This window comes from Mixophyes fleayi, chromosome 1 (assembly GCF_038048845.1).
Source record: "Mixophyes fleayi isolate aMixFle1 chromosome 1, aMixFle1.hap1, whole genome shotgun sequence".
Lineage (NCBI taxonomy): Eukaryota > Metazoa > Chordata > Amphibia > Anura > Limnodynastidae > Mixophyes > Mixophyes fleayi.
The window spans coordinates 107568459-107594698 of NC_134402.1; the positions used below are offsets into that span (position 1 = coordinate 107568459).

The 26240-nt window shown below is 39.2% G+C and overlaps 1 protein-coding gene across 1 annotated transcript in view; it reads left to right on the forward strand.

Moving 5' to 3' along the window:
• Positions 1-1642: 1642 nt before the first annotated feature.
• The window catches only part of OTUD4 (OTU deubiquitinase 4), a 59764-nt gene continuing 35166 nt past the window's right edge, over positions 1643-26240 (forward strand). The window contains exons 1-9 of the mRNA XM_075199168.1: positions 1643-2221; positions 14591-14674; positions 16065-16115; positions 16994-17040; positions 19084-19156; positions 20304-20385; positions 22369-22516; positions 24182-24239; positions 26016-26127. Coding sequence (XP_075055269.1) covers positions 2066-2221; positions 14591-14674; positions 16065-16115; positions 16994-17040; positions 19084-19156; positions 20304-20385; positions 22369-22516; positions 24182-24239; positions 26016-26127 — 811 coding nt within the window. The 5' untranslated portion in view covers positions 1643-2065. The remainder of the gene's footprint in view (positions 2222-14590; positions 14675-16064; positions 16116-16993; positions 17041-19083; positions 19157-20303; positions 20386-22368; positions 22517-24181; positions 24240-26015; positions 26128-26240) is intronic.

Here is a 26240-nt window from a genome sequence, read left to right on the forward strand (position 1 = left end):
TGGGGGTATTTTGCTAATATTATTTATATAACTCCTGGTCCAATTGCTACAATGGCTAAAAATCTACCAGATTGACCAATTAGGCATGTAACAAATGGTCTTTTTAAAAAATCTCTGCCTGAGCTGCACTCTATATTCTACGGAGTGGAGCGTGAGTAAGGATCCCTTATACTTATACAGACAAGATAAAACACTAGCATTTTACTTGTGGCGCTGTTAGCTGCATTCACCATCGTAGCAACCAGGCAGCACCCCTATCTGCTTCTCAGCGCTTACTTCTCATCTGCCGAGGTACAGCCTATCCTGCAGAGTGAAGATCTGCCTTGTCTGTCGTAAAAACCAGGATGAAAACTTCACTTTTAAATACTTCATCTCCAACCTTCCACCAGCTACAAAAGTCTTAGCAGCCAAATTTCCGACTTAATTTACTATTGCCTTGATGTAGTTAGTTGTTGAGAAAGTTGTTTTTAAACATCAGGTAGTGAATTCACCCCAGGTTTCTGCACTAGTAAATCATGTGGAACATGGAGTGGTAAGGAAATTTGCATAAAGGATCATGTTGGAGGGCCTGTAATAGTAGATCAAACATGTTACCTCAGGAAATATGCATAATAGTCATATTCAGGGGTCTAGGTATTAATATCATGCGGTGCCAATAAATATGCATTGCTGCAAATTGGCTACTCTGGAAGCCCCGGTGTCCCCCTGTAGTGTGGTCTGTTCATCTTACTGACCGGCGGCCAGAGAGGCCTTAACTGGATCCTATAGAACATGACAGGTAATGCCATTGTTACTTTTCTGTGAAATGCAGAGTTTTTCAAAGCCTGATGCATTGCAGAACTTCGATGTCCCCATATTAATCTATGGGGATTGTATAAAAAACACTGGGGCATATTCAATTGTTGGTGTTACTGCCTAAAGTAATGTGGCGCGCGCACTTTTACGTCATTACGGTAATAGTGCATGTAAATACCGCTATTACGGTACATTTCACGCTGGATTTTAGCTCGCGGCTCAGGGAGCTGTGAGCTGAAATCCGGCTTAGTATTACCGTAATAACGGTAATACTTTTTCCGCGGCGGAAAACGCCAACAATTGAATATGCCCCATTAAGTGGGTTATGACAAGAGAAATCTTTGATTTCTCCTGCCGAAAACCCTTAATACAGTTTGTGATTGCCATTTAACGGAGAAAACTTTTGTTTTCCTCCGTTTCAATGGCTGATCACAGTATAATACATAGACCCCTCAGTGTATAATCATTAGGCATGTCAGTGCTCTTTGCACCTTGATATTTAATTAGCCCTAAGTGTCTCTGGAAATTGTCTTTAAATATTGGCTAGTATGCTAGAAATTAAAATAAACCAGCAGTTGTTTTCCTTTGGTAAATCGAGTCAAATTAGATTTCTTCAGGACCAGTTATGGAGGTACAATAATATAGCTGTACCTATAAAGCAGCAAACACATCTAATAGTGTTTTTCTAAGACACAAAATCAGACTTGAAAACGGTAAACACACATATGAACCCCAGCACTAAATAAGCTCTTTGCTGTGACAGCAGATTGTGCTGTGGTGTGTGGGGCTTGTAGTCTAGGCTGTGTGTTGCTCTGCGCCTGTCCAAGGTGATCATCAGGCAGCACTTCCTGCTCCTCCTCCTCCTCCTGCACACTCACCGCCCCCTGACTCAACACCAAACTGAAAACAAAACTTTTTTTTTTGCGTTTTAGGAACACTTTCATTTCTGCTGCAGTACCCGCCGGCTCCTTTTTGTTTTGTTTGCCCTTCCTCTGAATGGTTTCCTGTAGAGCGCAGCAGACCGTCTAGTCATTGCACATGGGGTCCTGGCTGGCTGTGGCACAGTAGCAGGGGGGCCTGTCTGTCACATCCACCTGGCACTGCACGTGGAGATCCGTGCATGCCACTCTGCCCCTCTCATGCCCACCACAGACAGGGTCCATGCCACACGGCCCCGCTCCTACCCTCTGCCATGTGGGCTAGATAAGGAACAGCAGTTCGCGTGTCTGTGCTTCGGTTACGGTGTTTGTTTTCTCGGAGGTGGGCAGCAATGGATGTGCACAGAGAAAAAGACACAGCTCATGTTGCCAGCAATGCCAGTAGTAAGAAGGAGAATGCAATGGACACTTATCTGAAGTCTCAGAAGCTATACAGGAAGAAGGTTACCAAGGATGGCTCCTGTCTGTTCAGGGCAGTGGCTGAGCAGGTAATGAGTGAACAGCTGAACACACCTGTTTTTATACAATATATAACACCTTTGCTATTTATGTACACACTAGTAACGCATGTAGGTCCAATATTGGGGATTATCCCACCCCAGAAAAGTTTGTGATTATAAAAGCTATGGTCACATACAGAAATGTAGCTCACGGTACATAGGAAGTTGTCAATGCAAGAACCAAAAGTGTTGTTTTAAGACCTGAATGGTTATTGTACAAATGGATGTACTAATATCTATATCATAAAATTAGATTTAAGCATTAGTCTAGTTCAAGCTACATTTATACATGTTCTGTTTGGCTGCCAAGGGTTATAGGGTGACTGGATCTTTAGGGCATCGTTGGTACAGATTTTCTCTTATGTTGGTGCTTATTCAGTTAAAGTTGTGAAATATGTAATACATATATCACCATAGTAGTATTCGCACTTTAGCAGCCAACCTCTATCTATGAGAGGTCATCTTCTTTTGGAGGTTTTGTAACTGTATTCTTATATTTTGATAATTTTTTTATAGGCCCGCTTGAAAGCTGCTGCCCTCTTTCTTCTTTATAAACCTGACCCCAAAACTGTTATTTTTGGATATCTGACTGTGCTCATCTGCTCTTTATGCGCCAGCGCTAAGGTCATCGTGATTTAATAATCTCTACAGACTACTTGCACTAAGGATACATACCCACTGGTGACTTAGGTTTGTTTTTTTAACGCTATTTAAATTGCATTTCAAATGTGTTTAATATGAAGTTTTGCGAACCTGTAGGTTTTCCTACCATTGCAATACAAGGAAGTATGTCAGTGTGTATGGTAACATTAGAAAGAATTTTCCTGTGTTGGACAAATTTACGTACATTTTACTAACATTAAAAACACATTTATAAAACGCCAGTGGGGATGTACACCTAAGTGCTTATGTAGCTCTTAACAGACCTGGCACTGTGGCTGGTGTGCCCTTTTGGCTCTTACAGACCAGGCACTAAAACCTATTAACCACTGGTGTTAAAAAAAAATAATATTTACTAGCATTAAAAATGCTAGCATGAGTATGGTGAGGGAAACTATTGGCTCCAGTGATCCAATACTTGCGCCAGCAGCCAAGAGCTACGCCAGCTTCTTTTGGATGCTACCTGATCTATTTACCAGCATTTACTACAAGGAAATGGAGTGTTCTACATTCTCCCATTTGATCACATGTGATAACACTGATTACACTGTGCATGTCAACGTTATTGTATTTGACATGTGGTGTCACTGTTTTCATGTGGAAGTGGTAGTTGGGTTATTATACTCTTCTATAGACACATGCTTGGCATTAAGATCGATGCCCTCTACTACTTTTTGTAGCTACAAAGCTTCTGCAATCTGCTGGACAATACAAGCCTGGCCTAAGGACACTACTCTGTGTTTTTCCTAACAGACCTAGTACTGAAGTCTTTATGGGCATGTGACATCTTCCTGTTATTTCCCCAATATCCTACTGTACATCCGCGGTTCCCAAAGTGTGCGCCTCGGCTCCCAGGGGTGCCGCGGGTGAGCCATAGAAAAAACAAACAACACATAAACTTACCAATCCGCGCGGCGCCGGGACCCAGCATCCTCCTCTCTCACGCAGCAGCTTGTCACTGACAAGCTGCGTGAGAGAGGAGAATGCTGTGTCCCGACGCCGCACGGCTTGGTATGTTTATGTGTTGGTTTTTTTTTCTATGGCTGGCGCGGGGCAGAGTGAGAGGGAGGGGGACATCGTGACAGAGGAGGGGTGACAGCGTGAGAAGGCAGAGGAGGGGGACATCGTGACAGAGGAGGGGTGACAGCGTGAGAAGGCAGAGGAGGGGGACATCGTGACAGAGGAGGGGTGACAGCGTGAGAAGGCAGAGGAGGGGGACATCGTGACAGAGGAGGGGTGACAGCGTGAGAAGGCAGAGGAGGGGGACATCCTGACAGAGGAGGGGGGACAGCGTGAGAGGGCAGAGGAGGGGGACATCATGACAGGAGGGGGGGCAGCCTGAGAAGGCAGAGGAGGGGGACATTGTGACAGAGGAGGGGTGACAGCGTGAGAAGGCAGGAGGGGGACATCCTGACAGAGGAGGGGGGACAGCGTGAGAGGGCAGAGGAGGTGGACATCGTGACAGAGGAGGGGTGACAGCGTGAGAGGGCAGAGGAGGGGGACATCGTGACAGGAGGGGTGACAGCGTGAGAGGGCAGAGGAGGGGGACATCGTGACAGGAGGGGGGACAGCGTGAGAGGGCAGAGGAGGGGTGACAGCGTGACGGGGCAGAGAGAGGGGGACAGGGGGCAGAGAGAGGGGGCAGCGTGTCTGGATGCAGAGGGGGCAGCGTGTCTGGATGCAGAGGGGGCATTTTTGCATACAACTAAATAAGTATTTCTGTCCTGACCTAAGTACTTGTTACATTTTTTTTTGACCCAACTACTTCTAAAACAGGACTGCTCAGTAATTATTTTGAAGGGGTGCCTTGAAAAAACTATGGAGACTCTAAGGGTGCCGCGAACTGCAAAAGTTTGGGAACCACTGCTGTACATCCTTGCTTGTTCCACCCTCTAGGTACACTTGACTTTCCACCAGGCACTGTGATTCCAAGTATAAACTTCTGATGCAGTACCCGCTTCCGCCATAAATAGTTTCACACTTTATTGGATATAACACTATTGTATAATAAAAGTTCATATGAGACAGTAAAATGACATGTACCATTTGACAGTATACAAAATTCTGGTTGTTGAAGTGTTAAGCATTACAGCCAAAGGCAGTATGCAACACCTGTCAGTTTTGTCCATATGCATGCTTGTACCTACTCGTCCATTATAGGGTAGACTCAGACATGCCATAAAGTTTCCAGTTTCAGTTAGTCCAAAAGAATGTCACTTCACTAGTGTTGAAATAAAAAGTGTGATGTTTTGTAGTCCTGCCAAAATCATATTTTCAGTGCTAAAGAGAATTATTTTAATTATTATGTAAGGGAAAAAAAAGTCTTATTCCATGTGTTGTTTTCAATCTTTGCTAAAATGACAGATTTCAAATTGATTTTAACTCTGCTTTTGCAGCGAAACAAATGTAGAGTTTAATGGCTACATTTCTCGCCCATTATAATCTATATTGATTCTGGGTTTCATTCACATAAGTACTTAAGTCCACAAGAACGTTTTTACAGCGTTAAATAAACAGTGTAGTGTGAAAGGTAGATATTAAAATAAGCTGCAAAACGCTAGCGTTGTGTAGTCTTGGGCATCTATAATATTGGCGTTGGCACGGGGTGGGGGTATAGGTCTTTCTCTTGGTAGCACATTCAAATAAATATCTTTTTATTTTAAGTCTATTAAATCGAGTAAAATAGGCAAAACTAGGAAAAGAAACACTATACAATTCTACACTTTATACATCTTAACAGGGCAAGTCCATTACTTTATATATAAATATAAGTCTGGTAACTCTTTGGCATGAAAATGCCAAGACTCTCTTCTCCGGGAAGTCCTTATGTTACTGCAGAGTTCACCTTGAGCACTGTCTCAGTAATCTGGTGCTTGGAACTGAATGAAACTGTTTCTTGCATCCTTTCCATATATCCTGTCTGCTATTGCCATCAGAAGATTTTCTGACCAATATACCAACATACATGGAACGTGAGCATCTGTCAAGTGATTAAGGGCAAAGTTGTGCATTTTGTTTTTTATCGAAAATTTTGTACAAATGTCTAAAATTGTGTGGTTTTATTCTTGGGGCTTACTGTACAGTTGTTGTAGGTATTGTTTGTTTCTTCTGTCCAGACCACACATTCAGTTACATTACCCCATGCTCCTTGCTGCTAAGCAGTTTTGTGAGAATTATCACGTCTCTAGAATTGACAGGTGGGTTTTTGGGAGGTGTTGTAGGACAAAGGTCCATGCAGTGACTCTGTTGCTTTCAAGAAGTGTTAGTAAGTCCTTTATACCAAATACATGTGTGTCTGAATGTTATTAATAGCTTTTTTTTTTTTTTTTTTTTAACATTATTTAAAATATTGTATATTCCTTTAAACAACTGCAGGAAATTATTTGTAATAGACTGTGGGGAAACAGGGTTAGGGTGCTGAAATAAAGTACTAAATACTGACATACAGCTATGGACTATTTTAAAACAGATAACGCAATAAAATTACAATTGTAAAAGTCTACAACCGCATTAAATAGTATTTCTGGCAAACATGATAAATGTGTTCAGGCTTTGCCCAATTTGGACACACATTTGAGTGTCTTCAGTTTCAGGGGCCTATTTAAGAAGATCCTAATCCCCCGCAGGGGACAACCACAATATTATGTATCTCGGCTATTTATAACTATAGGATAGCAGCAGTGCTGAGGTGCCACTGTTGTTGTATACAAAAGGTTTCTATCTGGATTGCTGCTTAGCATAATTTACCTAGTTAAAAAAAAAAAAAAAAAAAGATTTTCAGAACTTGTGCCCGATGGCTTACACCATATGAAGGTGGCGTTTGCTATTAAAGCCTATGGGAAGAGCATTGTGGTGGAGGGATCTTTCATCACCGCATCGTACCTGCTCTCCCCTCAGGTTACTATCGCAAATGTGGCTAATTTGTTATAGAGACCATAGAAGAGATAGGTCTTCGCCGGAACAGTCATTTATCGTGACTGCTGTTCCAGGAGAACACTTTTCAGAATGGTGAAAGTCTTTTATTTCTTATCATTGTTATAAGGAATGAAAATTATCATGTAAAAAAATCAGGTTATTGTTAAATTTACCCCTTAGTGTGCAATCACAATGAAGAATGTTAGTTCAGTGTACTTTATACCTGACTTTAACCTGTTTTTCCACCTGTCATGATGATTGCTGAAAACTGCCTTACGACTAAAGAAAGGAACCTTAAAGGCATAGTGTGTACTAACATACAATATAAAATATACTCAAAATGAAACATTTGTTTGTTTGTGCCATATTAAAATGGGAGCACAGTTGCCGCTTAAATCTGCACCAATTTTTTAAAATAGCAGGCAGTAAGTAGACTTAGTCCTGGATGTCAATGGTAGCTGGGAGTTCATTGTCATTGCCAAGTAAGACTATAGGTTAATGTGAATGCCATGTGCTGCTTCCACTTTTGAAGAAGAAATTCTGTGATGTCATCTGAAAGTAATGTACTATTTCCCCTAGTTCTTATATAATAAGTTCATATAAAGTTCAGATGTATATGAGATATTTGATATTGTATTTACATTTACTATTCAGATGCGTACATACTGTCATTCAATAGACTTGATGCCTTCTCATCCTCCGTCAGTACATCTACATCAGAGATGGACGGGATTTGAGGCTCAATAGACTTAAATTTATGTCCACTCTACAGTCATGGCCAAAGGTTTTGAGAATGACACAAGTATTGGTTTTCACAAACTTTGCTGATTTAGTGTTTTTAGACCTTTTTGTCAGATTTTGCTATGCTATATTGAAGTAAAATTACAAGCATTTCATAGTGTCAAAGGCTTTTATTGACAATTACATTAAGTTTATGCAAAGAGACAATATTTGCAGTGTTGACCCTTCTTTTTGAAGAATTCTGCAATTCGCCCTGGCATGCTGTCAATCAACTTCCGGGGGTAAATGTATCATCCTCCGATTTCTGCAAGTCGCCGGAAATCGGCGACTTTGCAGTGAAAATTTAAAGAGGCGATGGCTTGTAAAGGCAAGTTTGCCTTTACAAGCCAACGCCTCTTTAAATTTTCACTGCAAAGTCGCCGATTTCCGGCGACTTGCAGAAATCGGAGGATGATACATTTACCCCCTGGGCTACATACTGACTGATGGCTGCCCATTCTTGCCTAATCAATGCTTGGAGTTTGTCAGAATTTGTGGGTTTTTTCTTGGGCGCCCTGAAGCCTTCTTCACAACTATTGCACCTCTCTCCTTGAACTTATTGATGATCTGATAAATGGTTGATTTATGTGCAATCTTACTAGCAGCAATATCCTTGCCAGTGAAGCCCTTTTTGTGCAAAGCAATGATGACTGCACGTGTTTCCTTGCAGATAACCATAATTAACAAAGGAAGATCAATGATTTCAAGCACCACCCTCCTTTTAAAGCTTCCAATCTGTTCTTTTTTTTTTTAACTGAAAAAGTTTTATTGAGTTTTAGAAAAACAAGTCACAAAAATAGCAGTGGTTAAATGTTAAACAGCAGATAAAGTACAAAGGTCATTAAGTACTGCTCAGACATACAATCATATATAGGAACAGTGAAAGGCAATAATATAAAACACTGCTTATATTACGAGATACAGTACATTATAGACCTATCTGAGTGCAAGAAATGTGCTTATGGGTATAACCCAAATACTCAGCTCAGCTCAAGGGCACTCAGCTGAACTCATGAAGCAGATACAGGTCTATAGACCGAGAAGTACTCGTACCATATGGACCATTTAGTCAAGGGGGAAGAAGCCTCTGTAGTATATTCAAAACCAATCGTTTCCATCTTGTATCTATATTGCACTTTTAGTAATTTTAGGAAGATCTGGGATTAGAGGAGATTTCCAATTCTGTGCTATAGTAGCTCTGGCGGCAATAAGTATATGCCCAATGACATAATGGTTATGGCGCTGGTGGTGCTGAGGATATAGATGTAGTAGGGCCATAGCTGGAGAAGGAGATGTCAATTTTGGTAACTTGTGAGATTAGATGGAAAATTTCAACCCATAAAGGCTGGATTTTGGGGCATGACCAGAAAACATGCATAAATCTGATGGCCAGATTCTATGTAACTTATCCGGACTAAGCTACAACCTGTGAACAAGTTTAATTAACGTCTCCGAGTGGTTAATACTTTTGACAATCTATATATGTTTTGGAAGACATTCTCCCAGGTATGAGCTGGTATAGCCAGGTGATGTGAATCGGTAGATCATGATTATTAGTGGAGGTTAAAAGAAATCTGTACCATGAAGAGATGCCACCTACATGGGAAACCGGAGAGTGCAACATCTGAATACTAGGGGGAGGCGGCCTCAGTACCAAATGGAGTGGAGGACGAGCTTGTATCCAGTGCCTGACTTGGAGGTATTTATAAAAGTCACGTGCTGGAATATCATATTTGGATTGGAGCTGATAAATGGGGGGCAGAAACCCTCCCTCTAAAAGATCCTGTATTTGCGTAAACCCCCGCCTATACCATAAGTCAAGGCGGAAGTCTGGGATCCGTTGCGACAATGCCAATGTTAAGAGACTAGAGGAGGGGAGGTGATGATCTGGTAGAAGGGTCAACAAGCGGTGAGTGAGTCTCTTAACGCTTCTAAGTGTAGATGCTGTGTTTGGTCTACTAGATTTATCCAGCCACAAAAGATTGTCCAATGGAAATGGAGAGGAGCTATGTTGCTCAATGTCTACCCAGGGGGATGCCTGCCAATCTCTCAACGGGTCTAAAATCGCAGTCTGTTGGTAGAATTCCAATTTAGGAGTGGCTAGACCCCCCTCTTAATTTGGATCTAAACATTCGCTCTCTAGAAAGCCTAGGCCTTCTGTTGTTCCAGATAAAGTTAAATGCAATAGTATAAAACTTCTTGAGAAGGGACATAGGGGACGGAGCGAAACAAATACAGGATTTTTGGAAGCAACATCATCTTCAGAGCTGCAACTCTACTGATCCAATATATTTAAAAGTTTATCCATGACTTTGTAAATAATCAAACAGACTCAACAATGGCTGATAATTACAGTTGATAATTAAATTAGGGTCCAAAGGTATATGTATGCCTAAATAAGTCAAGTGAAGGGAACGCCACTATAATTTATACTGTGATTTTAGAGACTTCAGAGCATCCTGTGTGAGAACAACCCCCAAAACCTCTGTTTTAACAGTATTTAGCTTATAGTAAGATACCTCTGAATATTCTTGCAAAATTAGAGATAAAGCAGGTATAGACGATTCAGGTTTCGTGACAAATAGGAATACATCGTCCGCAAAAAGACAAATCTTGTGGTGATAGTTACCAATGATGGTGCCCTCCACATCCTCCGCCAATCTGATCCTAGCGGCCAATGGATCTATAGCCAGAGCAAAGATCAGAGGGGATAGAGAACACCCTTGTCTAGTACCATTAGTAATCTGGAAGGCAGAGGAGAGAAATCCATTGCTGAAGACCCTGGCCGAAGGGAGAGGTGTACAGAGTGGCTATGGCTTGGAGAAAAGAAGCTCCAAGTCCAAATTTAGATAAAACAGCAATCCTCTTCCCAGTGGATTCTGTCAAACGCTTTCTCTGTGTCCAATGAGAGTAAAAGTAATGGGATCGATCTAGTTGATTAACTGCGGTAGTATAGGATTTAACCGGTTGGCAATCATCCTAGCAAACAAGTTGAGATCTAAATTGAGAAGCGCTATGGGCGGATAATTGCTACAATATGTAGGATCCTTTCCAGGTTTTGGGATGGTAACTATCTGCGCCTCTAACATTTCTGTAGGGAGGAATGTATATTTTGTAGCAGAATTAAACAATCTGGAGAGAACCGGACTTAGCTCGGGCCGGAAGGAGGAATAAAAGTCAAGAGTGAAACCGTCTGGACCCGGAGCCTTCCCACGCTTCATAGCTTTTATAGCTGCTCCCATCTCAACCTCCGTCCAATCCGAGCACAAGGCCTCAGCATCCTCAGGGGCTAAAGTTGGGAGTGAGGCGAGAAAATAATTAATTGATTCAGTGGAGGGTTGGGTCATAGATGAGTCCTTTTTTAGGTTATATGGCTCTTAATAATAAGAAGTAAACCTGTTTGCTATAGGAAGGGGATTAGAAATATGGGTATCCTGTAAGTTACATGTAGATTTGATCCTATTAATAGTGTTCTTCCTGCGCAATTTGCGAGCCAGCAATTTGCTAGCTCTGTTACCTAGGGTATAGGCATTGTTGATTTGTAGCGATGAGGTTTCGTTAATTTTCCGACGCAGGGTCGCTAATTCAGCCCTAAGTTTAGAATCCTGGGGATTACATTTGTGAAGAGCTTCTAGAGACGCCATCTATGACTCATAAGAGGTCAGTACTTCTGCCTGAGTTTTCCTAATCGTCGCTGCAGCCTGTATTGCTGCGCCTTTCATCACTGCCTTAAGGGCACACCAATGAGTGTATATTGTAGTATCTTCAGGTTTATTGGTCACCAAATAGGAGTCTAACGCGTCTCATTTTACGAGCGCCCTCCGTATTAAGCAGAATATGTTCTGCAAGCCTCCAAGGTCTCGGCGGCCTTCAGCAATGGATTCCATGTGCCACACCAGAGGGGCATGATCTGTCCACGTAATGGGCAGGATCTCAATTTTTTTTTATATGTTGAAGGGACCATTTGTCCGATAAAACCATATCCATTCTTGAATATGAGTTATATACATGGGAAAAGTATGTATAATCCCTTTCACCTGAATGATACACCCGCCACACCCATACACGTATTCTGCTAACATCTGAGAAAATCCTAGAGAAATGGCATTAAGCAAAGACTTAGACTGCTTGGAGAGACTAGATGAACGGTCCAACTTCGGGTCTGGAGCTACATTATAGTCGCCCTTAGTTACGGCTAGATAGTTGGCTACCCTCATATCTCTTGATTAACATGCTCCACTGTCAGCGCAAACCCGTTAATTGTTCCTAGAGAATTATATATGGGGAGCTAACTGATATATAGGAGCATATTTTGCTATTTGGGGCCCATTCTTATATGGGTGCCCCATTTGGCTTAACTTTCATAGATTAATCTACCTGCAGTTCTCCATCATCCTGGATAGATAGTGCTTCCAGCGACTTTTAATTATTTTCACTTTATTCACTTTTTGATATTTCGTTATTTTTACATTTTCTTTTTATTTATCTAAGATAATAAAAGTTATGTTTTTAATATCCTTGTTGATGATACCCTATTGAATATATTCCACTGTTCTTGGGAGTTTATGTGCACCTGATTTTTTTTAATTTTAGTATGCTGTTCTTAGTTGTCCTTTGGTTGCACCCCTTATTTCTTTAATTAAAGGAGACTTGTAAAGAGTTTAATACAGGGTAGACACCCAATAATCTGTGTGATGGATTTCTTTCTATTTTGAACCAACTTTGAGCTGTCAGATTTCTCTGATATGAGGACAGCAGAGACTTTGTTCTTTCCCTTCTATTTAGGCTTGGTTTTGGCCACGAAAACCCCAAGGAAATCAGGTGGAATCTCTGACACGGGGAGATCTTCTCCTGCACATGTCCGTCCAGTATGGATGCTGAACCACGCCCCCAATCTGTCGTTCTAACTCAATCAGCAGGACAGAGTGATCTCTAGCATCTCACCTGTGTTAACGAGAGAATCACTGACCTGATGTCAGCAGATCCTTTTGTGGCAGGGCTGAAATGCAGTGAAAATGTTGTTTGTGGGATAAAGTTCATTGTCATGGAAAAGGGACTTTTAAATTAATTGCAATTCATCTAATCACTCTTCGTGACATTTTGGATTATATGCAAATAGCCATCATAAAAACTGAGGCAGCAGACTTAAATGTTTGTGTAATTCTCAAAAAACTTTTTGCCATGATTGTTTATGGCACCATATCGGTCATATAGGACATTTTCCATGGTTTCACTATTTAGGTAAAGTAATTATGGGAAGAATTATGGCATAGTCTATATTTTTTGCTAAATGTACATGTTTTAACCTGTATAATACAATAAATGTATTTCACTGCTATCAAATGAAAGCCCCCCCTGTCCTAAAATAACAATGACATGTTATGAACAAAGTAGTTGAGACTTATTTCTCGGTTAAATTAACGCATACATAAACCGCAAAATTAGCATTTATTTATATAGCACCAATGATATTAGACATTGGAGCATACAGTCTGAATTCCGAATTCCCTAACACACACACATATATTGGGGTCCACTGTGTCAACCAATGCAAACATTCATACTACACATATATAGGGCCCTGGAATCAAACACCTAGTACTGTGCGTCAGAAATTCTAACCACTATGTCAAGAGTGCTGCTCAAATATGGTATGTTCATGAACATATAGATTACCGCTGGTCATGTATGAGTTAAAGTGAATCGGTTAAAATAGATGGATGAAAATAGAGAATTATATATTTTGGCTCCAATTTTCCTTTAAGATATGTTGTTCAGGCACCACACTGAATAACTTGATTATGCACAGGCTACTGCTAATGCAAGTTAAAGAATGACCCTCAGGTATGCAAGCCTGTACATGGTACAGTTATTGTTTTAGTTTTGAGTAATAGGTCAAACTGTGCTTGATGCTTCTAGAAGTCTGTTTCTTATCTCACTACTTCCTGGATTTCGGTCTGCTGATGTGGTAGGGTGTAGAATTCCTTTCGTGTCGGTCTTTCACAAACACTGAACACTCTCTTCTCAGAGAGACGTAAAGTTGGAACATTATTGCTGGTGTCTAGTTATGAGCCAGGCCCAAAAATTCTGCAGCTAACAAATTAGCAAATTTAGTTATCTATAGTTACATGCTGTTTAAAAATTATTCCTTTGACTATGCAATTTTTTATATCCCCTCCAGTAGCAAAATGATTATAAAATCAGTGCAAGTATATTATACCTACTACTTATACATATTATACCAGTGCCCGATACACTATACCCAGCAGCTAGTAAGCAACAAATTAGCAACAGCTAATAACAATTACATTATACCCAACAGTTAGTGACCAGTACACCATACCTAGTGGATAAAAATCTGCATATTATACTTGCTTGTCAGCTGTATATGTCCACCTGTACCCAACACATACTTTGCGTATTAATACGAATTGAGGAATCAGATGGATTATATTGATATGAAAGAAAAGTGTATATATTAAGGAGGAAAACAGACAAAACTATTGTTTGAAGTGACCCTATCACTAAAAAAAAGGGAAAACATAACTTTGCTATCATATTTCTGCAGACCAGTTTGAATAAAAATGTCATATTTTTATTTCTCTGCATTCTTGACGAAGAGCTTATGTTCATACTACACTTATCTCAGGTTAGAATGATTGTAAACTAAACACAACTAACATTTGCTTTTTCAACCATAAATTGTAGGACAATTATGTGGTTTTCTATATCTCACTGTATGAATATCTTATACTGGTATGATATAAATAGTACAGCATCAAAGACCTGTTGATAAAGTAGTTTTAAAACATTAGCTGGGTGGGAATCTTTGTTTGCAATAATTTAGTAAAGGTCTTTGAATAGAAATGAGTGTTTAGATGGCTCTAACTAGTATGCATCATTAAATATGAAATCAAACTTACAATCAGTAGTTATCACACAGTGACACATTTTATAAGCGCTGATAATCAAGCATATATGCTCATGTTCTCTTATTTTTAGGTTTTGCACTCTCAGGCACCGCATTTGGAAATCAGGAAATCCTGTATAAATTATCTGCGTGAGAACCGAGCCCACTTTGAAGCAGTAAGTGTAATTATTATTTCTCTGCATGTGTGTTGATCGCTATCTTAACCTGCAAGCATTCTTTTGAAAACATGTATACAACAAGTCTAATGTGTCAAAGCAGAAGATTTGAAGGATTATATGTTTTCCAAAAGCACAAAAATTTAAATGGACACCTGCTGTGCCATGAGTTTTTTTTTTTTTATAATTATTTTTTTTTTTTCAGTGGTCAGTAAAGAATATACAGAAAGCAGAACAATAATACTGTTACATACATAGTGAAACCAAAACAGCAATTGTGATATGTGCCATGATTTTTGTACCATTTTACCATTCATGTGTTTACCATTCATGTGATTTTTTTCCTCTCATTAGCATGCTGTTAGCGCAAGAATTTATTAAATTGTATTACTAATGGCCTCTGTGGTCTCTTGCCTCACATTGCAAAATTACATTCCTTCATAATGCATTCGGAGAAAAGAGAACGCTGTCATCGTCAGATATCTACCCCAGGGCATGTTGTATGAATGGTTAAGTGAAGACAGTTTGGGCTTGTGCCCTTGTTTTAGTGGGAACAACAAGCGTGGTGTTCCCTTCTAGAGTGGAAACCAGCACCAGTCTAGATGGGCTGGGCTTTTCACCTCCCTGTCCTAGTGTGACCCAGCACCAGCCTTGTTAGAATAGGTCTGAAACCTATATAAATGGGTGGGGGCCTTAAAAAGGCTAATGGCTCCTGCCACTGTCCCAAAATCTACCAGCCCTGAACTGAAATGCTTGGAGCTCTTCTCAGAATCCCTAAGCAGTGGGTACCTGAGTAAGCGGAACAAAAACTTTATTCCTATTATACTAGGTCCACTGGTTTGATAAAAATTTGATGCTCCAGGGGTCCCAATTTTTTTTCTGGTACCCATGGCTCATTGGTACTATCGCTTTTGAGTGTAGGGTTGGTAGTGTTTGGGAGAGAGGGCCCCTTGTTATTTTGCAGTACCTCCTATATTATAGCGGTGAAATACTTTTGGGTTTCTTTCTACATTGTAATAGTAATTGGTTAGGAAAAGTGCCTCAAATTTCAAGATGCTTTTCTCCTAAATCTGGGGTTTTGGATGACTTTAGATATGTTGAGAGGGCGCAAGATTTTTGACAGAAACAGTATAAAACTTACCCTGCACTAGTCACTTTATAGCAATACTTTAGGCTCTGAACATTCACAACTTATGAGACAAAGCGCTTTTGGTGGTTCTTAACATGTATTAAGTTTACATAGTAATCTGTTCTGAGATTAGTGCTGTGAACTCCCTGCTTCATTTTATATTTAGAATTAAGATTTTTTTTTTTATGAATGGATTTAATATCCCTAAGCTGTTATAATGGTTTCAGTTTTTCATTTGTATATTTTGTTTTTTGTTTGTAGTTTATTGAGGGCTCGTTTGAAGAGTATTTGAAACGTCTGGAAAATCCACAGGTGAATAGAATATGTTTTCAGACATGTTCATTCCTTGAGTGTTAAATTTTACTTTTCCTTATTAAAGATACAGACCTCTTTGCTCGGTTGAATGGGTAACAATACTTCTAGCTCATTTTATATGGTATGAGGCTCACAAGCTTTGTGTGAGGGGAGGTGGGCACATTCTGGACACCATTCAGTTTAATGAAGTCCCTTTGAGTGCAAGAAGTGCAGCAAACGTGCACGTGCTATTTTGATGCACTTTGGATATGGTTTTTTTATGCCTAAAATTGAATTGATCTGAAAACTGGGCATTTGCACAGTTGCAAAGTGAAACCCTGGAGTAATGGATACATTTTAGAATATAGCCCAGTATGCTGTAATTTTTTACAAATTATGCTGCAATACCTTGTTATCTTTCCATATCTGTAGTGTTTAGCTGGCTGACTAATGTCATGACCCTTCTAAGAGCGGGGCCATCTGTATCATCAGACTAAATAAATGTATATCAGAAATGTGTGATTAAACCTGTCGGTGATGTCATTAGGAATAAGTTATGTAAATAAAAAAATATATATATATTTTTTTTGCAAAAGGAGCATAATGGGTACACTCCCGCAGCTTGGGGACCTATATGCTTTTCTTGCGACCTACAGATTTAAGAATCTTGACTTACATTCATTTTACAAGTATTCATGCAAAATGAGTACAATGAAAACCTTCTATTATGGTTCATTTAGGCAATGTATTATCTGAGCCAAGCGGTGTTTAATGCCCTTTGCAAATGTTTCCTGTGTAGTAGATGCTTTGCTGAACAGTGACATCTATGTGTCACTCAGTGCATTTCATGAGATTAAAGTGAGCTATTTTTTCTTTCTTTTTCCCCCTGCCTGCAGGAATGGGTTGGTCAAGTGGAAATAAGTGCACTTTCATTAATGTTCAAGTAAGTAATCTGTCTCTTTTTTTCTACACAACATAATGAATAAAACAGTGAGAGGTTATGCGCTGTATTTTCAGAGACCAAGGTGATTTCTGTAAATGCCATGATGTTAAAATATTGTCACAAATTGATGTTGCTTAAATTGTCAGAGAGGCAACTTATGGCTTTTAAAATGTGTGAAACTACCAATCCCAGCATGCTCCCATCAACAAAATGTGTAGTTCCCAGAGCGGTGGTCGTCATTATTTTGGCTGCTATAATAAATAAAGCGGCAATGGCCGGACCCCAGCCTGTATAATGTAATACAGGTAGCTGGTCCAGCCATTGCCGCTTTAAAATCGTCAATCTCACTGTGGCCATTGTAACTGACATCATTGAAGCTGGAGACGTTTTAGAAAGTCGCAGTTTACATCAGGCTGCAAATAAGTGTGGGAGGAATCTGGTATGTCTGCTGTATGGTAAGTCACTTATCTCCTTGTAGGCCTTCTAGTAATAAGAATTTTTACGTGGGCCTAACTGTTGTCTGTATTAGTGCTGCGGCAAAAACCTACCACACCCCAACAGTGGACTACAGGCCGATTCGTTTGTTGTCATTCTTGTCCCAACCATCTGAAAAACAATAATTAATTATGGATGACTTTCAATTATTTGGATCAAATCATAAGATAAATTACATGGTAAAGCTTACACATGTTTTTTGATCTTTTTAAAAGCTGCTATTTGGTTTAAAGAATAGCTAATGTAAACGATAAGTGAATTTTCAGTTTTGGATGTTGTTAAACAATAAAACTTACTTACCTGGTAACCTGCATAGCTCATGATCAGGTGCGTTCCCTGATCTTTAACAGCCCAGCGACTCGCTCCTCACTTCTGCCACTTGTCTGTTTCAAACAGACAGCGGTGTTGCCCATACTCGCCTACTCTCCTGGAATGTTGGGAGACTCCCGTATTTTCGGAGAGTTCTACCGAGAGAGCAGTGCTCCCCTTTGAGATTTCCTTGATGAGAGTGGAACACTATTCGCAAAGATGGTGTTCTCAAAGCATAAGCAACATGCTTTTGACTTGAAGAAAGCTTAAGGAGGAGTTCGAAGACCTTCACTCCCCTTTTGGACAGGTGGATTTTCAGGTGAAAAATATTCAGTATCAGGTGGTAGTTTACAGCCCTAATTGCACTGTATATTGTGGTGGTTAGGTACCTCCTGTGAGGGATGTGGCTAGTGGTAAGTGGGGGGGGGGGGGGGGTTAAGGAGCTCTTGGTTGGCTAGAGCGAATTATAGAGGCAGTATGTTTTGTGATAGCCTTTTGGTATGTGCTGTGATGCGTTCTCTAATGTTTGAAAGTGGCACTTGAATTGACTATGTGTTTTTGCAAAGAGGGGGGGGGGGTTTGCGTGAGGTGCTGGTGTGATTACTTTTGCTCAGTCAGAGGGTTTTGTAGCATATCCCGAGCGGTATGGACTACAGTAACTTTACCGCTTGGGATACGCTAAAAAAACCCTCTGACTGCAGCGCCCGTACTACAGGACAGAGAGACCGCCTGACGACTACCAAACTGCTCTTGTAAGAGCTTCCTGAGCAAAAGTAATCACCACAATATACAGTGCAATTAGGGCTGTAAGCAGGGCAAAGAGCTATAGACCCACTTTAAATTGAATACATTGAAGATTCAGTTTTAGGTGGTGTTATCCTTTAAAGTGGACTTATAAACAATAATTAAAATATAAATTAAAATCTAATTCAACAGTACACCATGAAGAGCCTAAATGTCAAGCTAGCTGTTTGTTCTAGAAATATTACTTACTAAGTTATTATTGCATGCATTAGAATTTTATTTGTTACCAGTAAATGTGCTAGTGTTGGTTTAACGAGTACGTTTAAGCACATGTACATTTTCTTAGGGTTTTATATCTGTAACAAGTAGTTTTGTAAGTGATTTACATATTCTTGTCAAGGATAGGAATTGTTTGTAATGTTAATAATTATTTGCAGTTTAACATTTAAAAAAAACTATTATAGTATTTTTTAACTTAAAGTCTTTTATTTTTAGGAAAGATTTTATAATTTATCAAGAACCTTACATTTCTCCTGCTCGTGTCACTGATAATGGATTTTCAGATAAGGTTGGTTGGCTTTTTCTCTTCAATTTGTAGTATTCTTGAAATAATGCGCAAATTAATGTTAACGAATACCATTACTCCTATATTCACTGGGGACAACTGTGTAGTATATAAGCCTTTTGTAAAGTGGATAAATATATGTGAAGCCCTCTCGGAATTAGTTCAGTGGCATGTGTAAAACTACTGGTACCTTTTTATATGGTTACTGCACTTGTAGTGTCCTCTAATATGCTTACAAAGCACCAAGCATTTGTACGCATTAAGATGTGAATAAAGGAAATAAGAATGATAAAATCAGAATTCTAAAATAATATTAGATTGTAGACATTATGATAAAAATAATAATTCAGTCTTAATACAATTCTTATTATTCTCTATTTACATAGTGCCAACATACTACAGACAATCAGATAATGTTTTCTGAATCTCATTGGTCCCTGCTTTAGTGGAACATACAGTCTAATTTTACACAGACACACACACACACACACACTGCAAATTTAGTCAGAAGACTGTTAATCTGTCAGTATGTGTTTGGCCCATGGGACGAAACTGGAGCACCCAGAAGAAACCCACGAAAACAGGGCTGCGAAACATATCGGCTAGCTGCCCAATAATAAAGTAATACATTAAATAATGCAGTTTTAAATAATTGTGAATATGTTTTAATATTTATTACTTGTACTTTTTTGTACCAAGCTTTTCTGTAAGCAATATGGTTTTAAAATGTTTGCTGTAAATTATCCAATAAAACGGTCTATTTTAGGTATTGTTCATAATGAGCATACTGGACTTGTTCAATGTATGTGACCTGTTTCCTGCCACGTCCACTTCTGTGTTCTTGCTGGCTGCAATTGTATTTCACAGGTCTTTAAAGTTGTGCTATAGGCTGTGAAATGTTTTTCTGGCTACCTGGAAAAGTTAACTGATCTTATATGATATGGCAAAGGTATCACTTAAAGTCCTTTGAGCTACTGATAAAGCAAGAATCCCCAGTATGAATGATGGGAGAATGTTATAGTAAAAAAGCTGCATCTTTTAATCACATTTTTGTTTCTTTAATGACAGTTTTTATTATATTTATTTTGAACATGTTTGATGGGTTTTTATGTTACGGTTTTACATTAGTGTATTTGTCTACTTATTTTAGATATTGCTTTGTTTTTCTAATGGAAATCATTATGACATCATATACTCTGCTGACTTTGTTGAGAATGCCGCTGTGTGCCAATGTAAGTAAAATACTGTAGCATACTTGTATAGCACTTGTTTCCGTTACTATGTATGGAAATATTTATACATCTATCTAGTAGTCGCTTAGTATTGCAGTAAATGGGTTGTATTTTAAAAAAACTTATGTTGGAATTCAATTGGCCGTGTTACTCTCGAAAGTAACGCAGACTGCGCACTATTACTGGTCATATGGTAATTTAACCTGGATTTCTGCAAAATTCAGCGTTAAAAATTACTGTCCTAATGGTAATAATGCGCACTATTACCGTAGTAACAGGGGCCGAGTTACTTTCAAGAGTAACCTGCCCAGTTGCACTCCCTCCTTAAACTTGAAAGGTATTCAAGATTAGTATTCTCAATGCAAAGCTGATTTTGTCAGGTTTTATTCCTCCTAAAAATTTTCATTGATCTGCATGGGTGCAGCTTGTGTTTATAAATTTTTATTCTACCTGCCACTCACAAGGTCAAAAGGGCAATGGGTTTTTCTGGTGATGCAATTTAATCCCTTCTAAAAACAAAGGAATTCCTCACCCTAAAGAGCTGGGGAGCATCCTGCTCCTTTCAGACCACTTCAATAACCTGATGTTAGTGTTGCCTGGTAAAGGCGATTCCACTGAGAATTTATATTACTCTTTCCTTCCAACTGGCTGAACCATGGTGCTGCCATGTTTAAGACCACTGGCATTTCAGAGAAACTCTCTTCTGTCTGCACCAGGTACCTACGCTCTTCCACAGCTGACAAGTTTGAAATGGTGCACTGCCAAGTTTAATGTGTCTATGAAGTTGATTGGACAAACCACCTCCAACTAGGAAGGGATTAGAATAGTGCCGCACAGACAGTTTGTCCTTTTTATATGAATTATTTACTTATCAATAGCAGAAAGTGCAAAGGATGCGTTTGTGTCGCACTGGCACTTGTAGCATCGCTGAAAGCTGCTGGCAGCATTCATAGAGCAGATCGATTGTGTGACAGTGATTTGGCATTTCTACTGCCAGCTACGTGCAGGCAAGTAGACTGTAGTCCTAGAAGCTCAGCACTTATAAAGTATACAGGTGAACAAAGTTATTGTGTAAAATTAGCCATATATAAACAAAAGAAACCCACTGGTACTTTGGTGTCAGATGCTAGCAACAATCTGCTGCCCGTGGTTGTCTTCCTCTATGCAAGATTTTGCACTGAAATTGCAGCTTAAGTTTATACTTTACTCATAATTCCAGTTCATTTATAGTCTTAACATGCATAATTAGACAAAGAAGGTCTATTTAAATATGAGGATGTTGTGTACAGTAAGGCCAGGTACACACTGGAGAATTTCCCAACCAATCTGTTATCTACAATGATTGTACCTATGACTGAAGGTTCTACTGTTTGGGCGATTCATGCATACACACTATTTACCTTCAGATCTGTGCTCTTCATCTAGTCCTATAGTCGTTTAGAGAATGACAGCACAATATGCATTCGTTCATTCCTGTTACACTGATAACTGCCTTGTTATACCTGTCCACATGTCATAATGAATTTCGTTAGCTTCTGTGACTCTGAAACAAAATATTCAGTCTTAGAACGAAAAAATTATTCTATCTACAACACTCTCTACACTTAATCACCGGGACATGTTCATTGCTGGCATCGGCTGATAAGGCCATGACTCTGTAAAAACTATGGAGATTGTAAACATGAGTACACACACACTACAGGATCGGAAGGTGATTGGAACAAGATTATCACACATTCCAACCAACCAAATTAAACGACATTTGGTACTTTGGGACGATTGTTGTTCATCATGTCAGTATGCACACCAACACAATATCTGACTAAACGGTCGTATATCGGCCCGATGATTCCCTGAAAAACCTCCATGGTGTACCTAGCCTATTACTGATTTGGTCCTACAGAGATAGGCTTTTAGTAAGTGCCGATCATGACTTTTCTTTCTACCATATAATCTGACATGCCTTTCTTTATTTTTTTTAAGCTGTAATTTATGAGTTGCTCTATGAAAAGGTATTTGGGGTTGATGTTGAAAAACATGTGTCAAAAGCAGACCATTCCGACACAAAAGCTGAAGAAGTGGCCTTTGACAGTGATGCTTCTGGATCTGATCAGGAAAAGGAAGTTGCTGGGTAAGGGAGATTGTGATGTGCATTACTGTATGTAAAGCTATAATGCAAATTGTAGATAAAATAGAAATCCCTTCCAATGAACCCCCACCCCCCCCCTCCCCCATCACTACAAACTGCTTGTATTATACCATAGAAAAAGACGGAATAATAATAGGCAGCACGGTGGCTTGGTTGTTAGCACTTCTGCCTCTCGGCACTGGCGTCATGAGTTTGATTCCTGACCATGGCCTTATCAGTGTGGAGTTTGTATGTTCTCCCCGTGTTTGCGTAAGTTTCCTTCTTTGGTGCTCTGGTTTCCTCCCACACTCCAAAAACATACTAGTAGGTTAATTAGCTGATATTAAATTGACCCGTGTGTGTGTGTGTGAATTTAGACTGTAAGCTCCAATAGGTAAAGGACTGATGTGAGTGAGTTCTCTGTACAGCGCTGCGGAATTAGTGGCACTATATAAAAAGATGATGATGATGACTTACTGTTTTGGTACAGAGTAAGTGTGGCATCCCCTACACATGTGCAGATGGTTGATTTGCCACCTGATGTGGATGATAGGCACGTGATTCGTGATCTCTAAAGGCAGATTACATTTTTATGATGAGAACAATATATGTGATTAAATAACTTTGTAGCTAACGACCATATTACATACTAAGACTTATCACAGGACTAACAGCAACTACACAGTAGATCTCACTTTACCTACAGGTCTCACTTATTTTATATTTCGCTTTTAATCACTTATTTTATTATAACCAATAAAAGTTAATTTTTATTTTAGTGTGAGTGTATTTTTCATCCCCAATTGGATGCCAGTGCCATTTCTTCTTTAGATTTCCTTTCCTTTATTATTCATCTTATAAGTCAGCAATATACCCACTTGTCAATCAAGGAGTGCCTCACATAAGTAGTATTTCTTTTTGTAATTTTGTTTGCATTTTTAGCATTTTCACAGAACATTCAATTCCACATTCAAGCTGCATTGTGGGCGAGATTGTAAGGGGCTTAGGAGAGACATGGCTGGGGTCCAGTGAAAGATACCTCAAGTTTTCCATTAAGCTTTACAATAGGATATCTTTAAAAGAATTTGTCAGTTTATCTGCTACAGCCTTAGAAAAAATAACTATGATGGAAATAGTTTGATGATAATAAATGCAGTAGAAAGGTCAACGGATATTAAGTGTTTTTTGTTAAGTTGAAAATAAAGTCATGGGGGGAATTGTTTTTTGAACAACTCCACACTTTAATAACTGCCCTTCTCCCTCATGTTCTAAATATGTGTCTTATCTCAGTCTTCCCCTTTTAAAGCCAATCCATTCGTACAGTTCTCAATTATTGCACTGTGACATCATATGCTTCCTTTGTTCAGCCTGGGAGAGAGAGAGATGGCCATATTTTTGCTGATACATCTTGAAGTTACATGTGAGGAGCTATATATGATTTCCCTGAATTTTATGTCGCATTTGAGTTAGCTGTGTTTTTTTTACAATGTTTAACTATAGATTTGCCATTTAAATTCTAATTAAATTGTTGTTGAATAAAGCAATCTTTTAGAAACTGGTTCCAATGCATGTGTCACCTTTTATATTTAAGAATGTAGATTTTGGAGAATCTACATATAGCATTGTTGCTTTTTATGCCAAACGTTGTTTTTTCTCTAATAATTACAGGAATAACAATCTGAATTTTGCTGATATGAATGGGTTTAAATCTCACAAGGATGGAAAGGTATGCTTCAGATATTGTACACTCCAGTATAGTACTGATGGATTTTCTTTATAAATTATTTAAATAGTTCCATAAAAGCTAGTTAAGAAATATGTGAAGCCCCTGTGGACATCAGACCCAATGTGCCCTCAGGGTTCATCTGCACATATTGGAGCTATATTTCTAAGCAGTCAGGACTGGTTCATGTTAGCTGAACAAGTTAACATTCTTTTGTAAATCATGGATACAAATTTTTATAATCACATTTGAACACTGGAATTGAGACCTTCTCTTTTAGAACAGTGATAAATCTTTTGAATAATGCTAAAAAGACATAATACACTAATAGTGTGAAATGGAAGATTACAATATGTGTGACCCAGGGGAGTTCTCCTTTTTGATGCAGGGATCGCGTGAAATTCATTGGTATTTGTTTTTCTTTGCATGTGGCAGATAAGCATACCACACAGGATAAAGCATGAGGACTACATTTAAATTACTACCAAATTGTTTATCGAAGCTATATTTAATTTACGCCCTACTTTGGGCTTAAAGATAGTGTCCTGATCTCATCTGATACATTATCCTTTATGGTAAGCTTATTTGCTACATGTGCAAAATAACACTTAAAATGATTGACTACATCAGTGACATACAGGTGAATAAAGACTTCAAAGCAAAGAAGCTTGCTCGGGTCCATAAGATAAATGTTGGACAGAGGTGGAAAATTAGAAATGAGTAGGAAGGCCAGAGCTAGTTATGCCATGGTGTTTCAGTTTACTTGTTCATTACATCATTGCAATACGGTTCGTCCTTTTGCATAACAATATGCATTTATGTAGCGTTTTAGGGGCTCATACACAAATGGTAAAAAATTTGTGGTAGTTAAAGGGGGTAATTCAATTGCTGGCAATGTGGCGTGCGGCTTCTACTGCGATGTCCGCTGCGCACATTGCCGGCCATTACGATGGGCATCTCTGCTCATTTTTCTGCGTACCTCTATAGGTTGTGAGAAAAAGTGAGCAGAAATTCCTGTAAAATCTCCAACACTAGGTGTCTCTGTGGACGAAAATGTAGAAGGCTTCCTGCACAAAAGACACAATTAGTGATGACTACTTCCATAGAACTACATTATATTTTATCGAGCATTAAGGCTTTAGAACCCTGCAGACTTTGAATTTGACACAGTGTAAATCAGGCCTGTCCAACCTGCGGCCCTCCAGATGTTGTGAAACTACAACTCCCAGCATGCCCTTCCAGCTATCAACTGGTTGTCTACTGGCAAAGCATGCTGGGGCTTGTAGTTTCACAACATCTGGAGGGCCGCAGGTTGGACAGGCCTGGTGTAAATGCTTATCAGAAAGGTGCACGTCTGGTCCATTTGTTTACAATATTTTCTCAAGCTCCGACATCACTAAGAATTTACTCCACTTTGGTGGCCAAGGTTAAACATGCTTGACTATTTACTCCTAGTGTTTAAGGCCTTAGATTGTTGGAAAATCTGTATACTTTATGCTGTGCACACCCCCTAATGTGTTCTGTAGTTAGAGAACATCATGTACATATTAAAGAGCATTAAAATAAGTCATATGTAAATGGAATACATACTGTATGTTGCAGAGCGCTGCATGTCATTTTCTGATTTGTAATTAGTTTTTGTACTTTAGCAATGTGAATATTTATAACATAAACAGTCACGTTTAGTATCTGTCATTGAATGTAATTCTATTCACTGTCTCACACCAGTAGAGGTACTCTATTAAAGTGTGACTTACACAAATTATTGATAATTTGCAGCCTTCACAAAGAAAGGATGGACTTTCCAGTGTCCCATCAGCTGTTCTTCGATCACTTAACCCGGGGGTTTACAGGAATGTGGCGTATGAGATCTGGATGAAATCGCAAAGAGGTAAAAAAAAAATGATCTCTTTACTTCACTAAAACATTGTAGAAGGATTTGCAGAGAGAGATTCCCTATTGTCTGCAAAACCCATGCTGTATTGCATGTATACTGTACTGTAT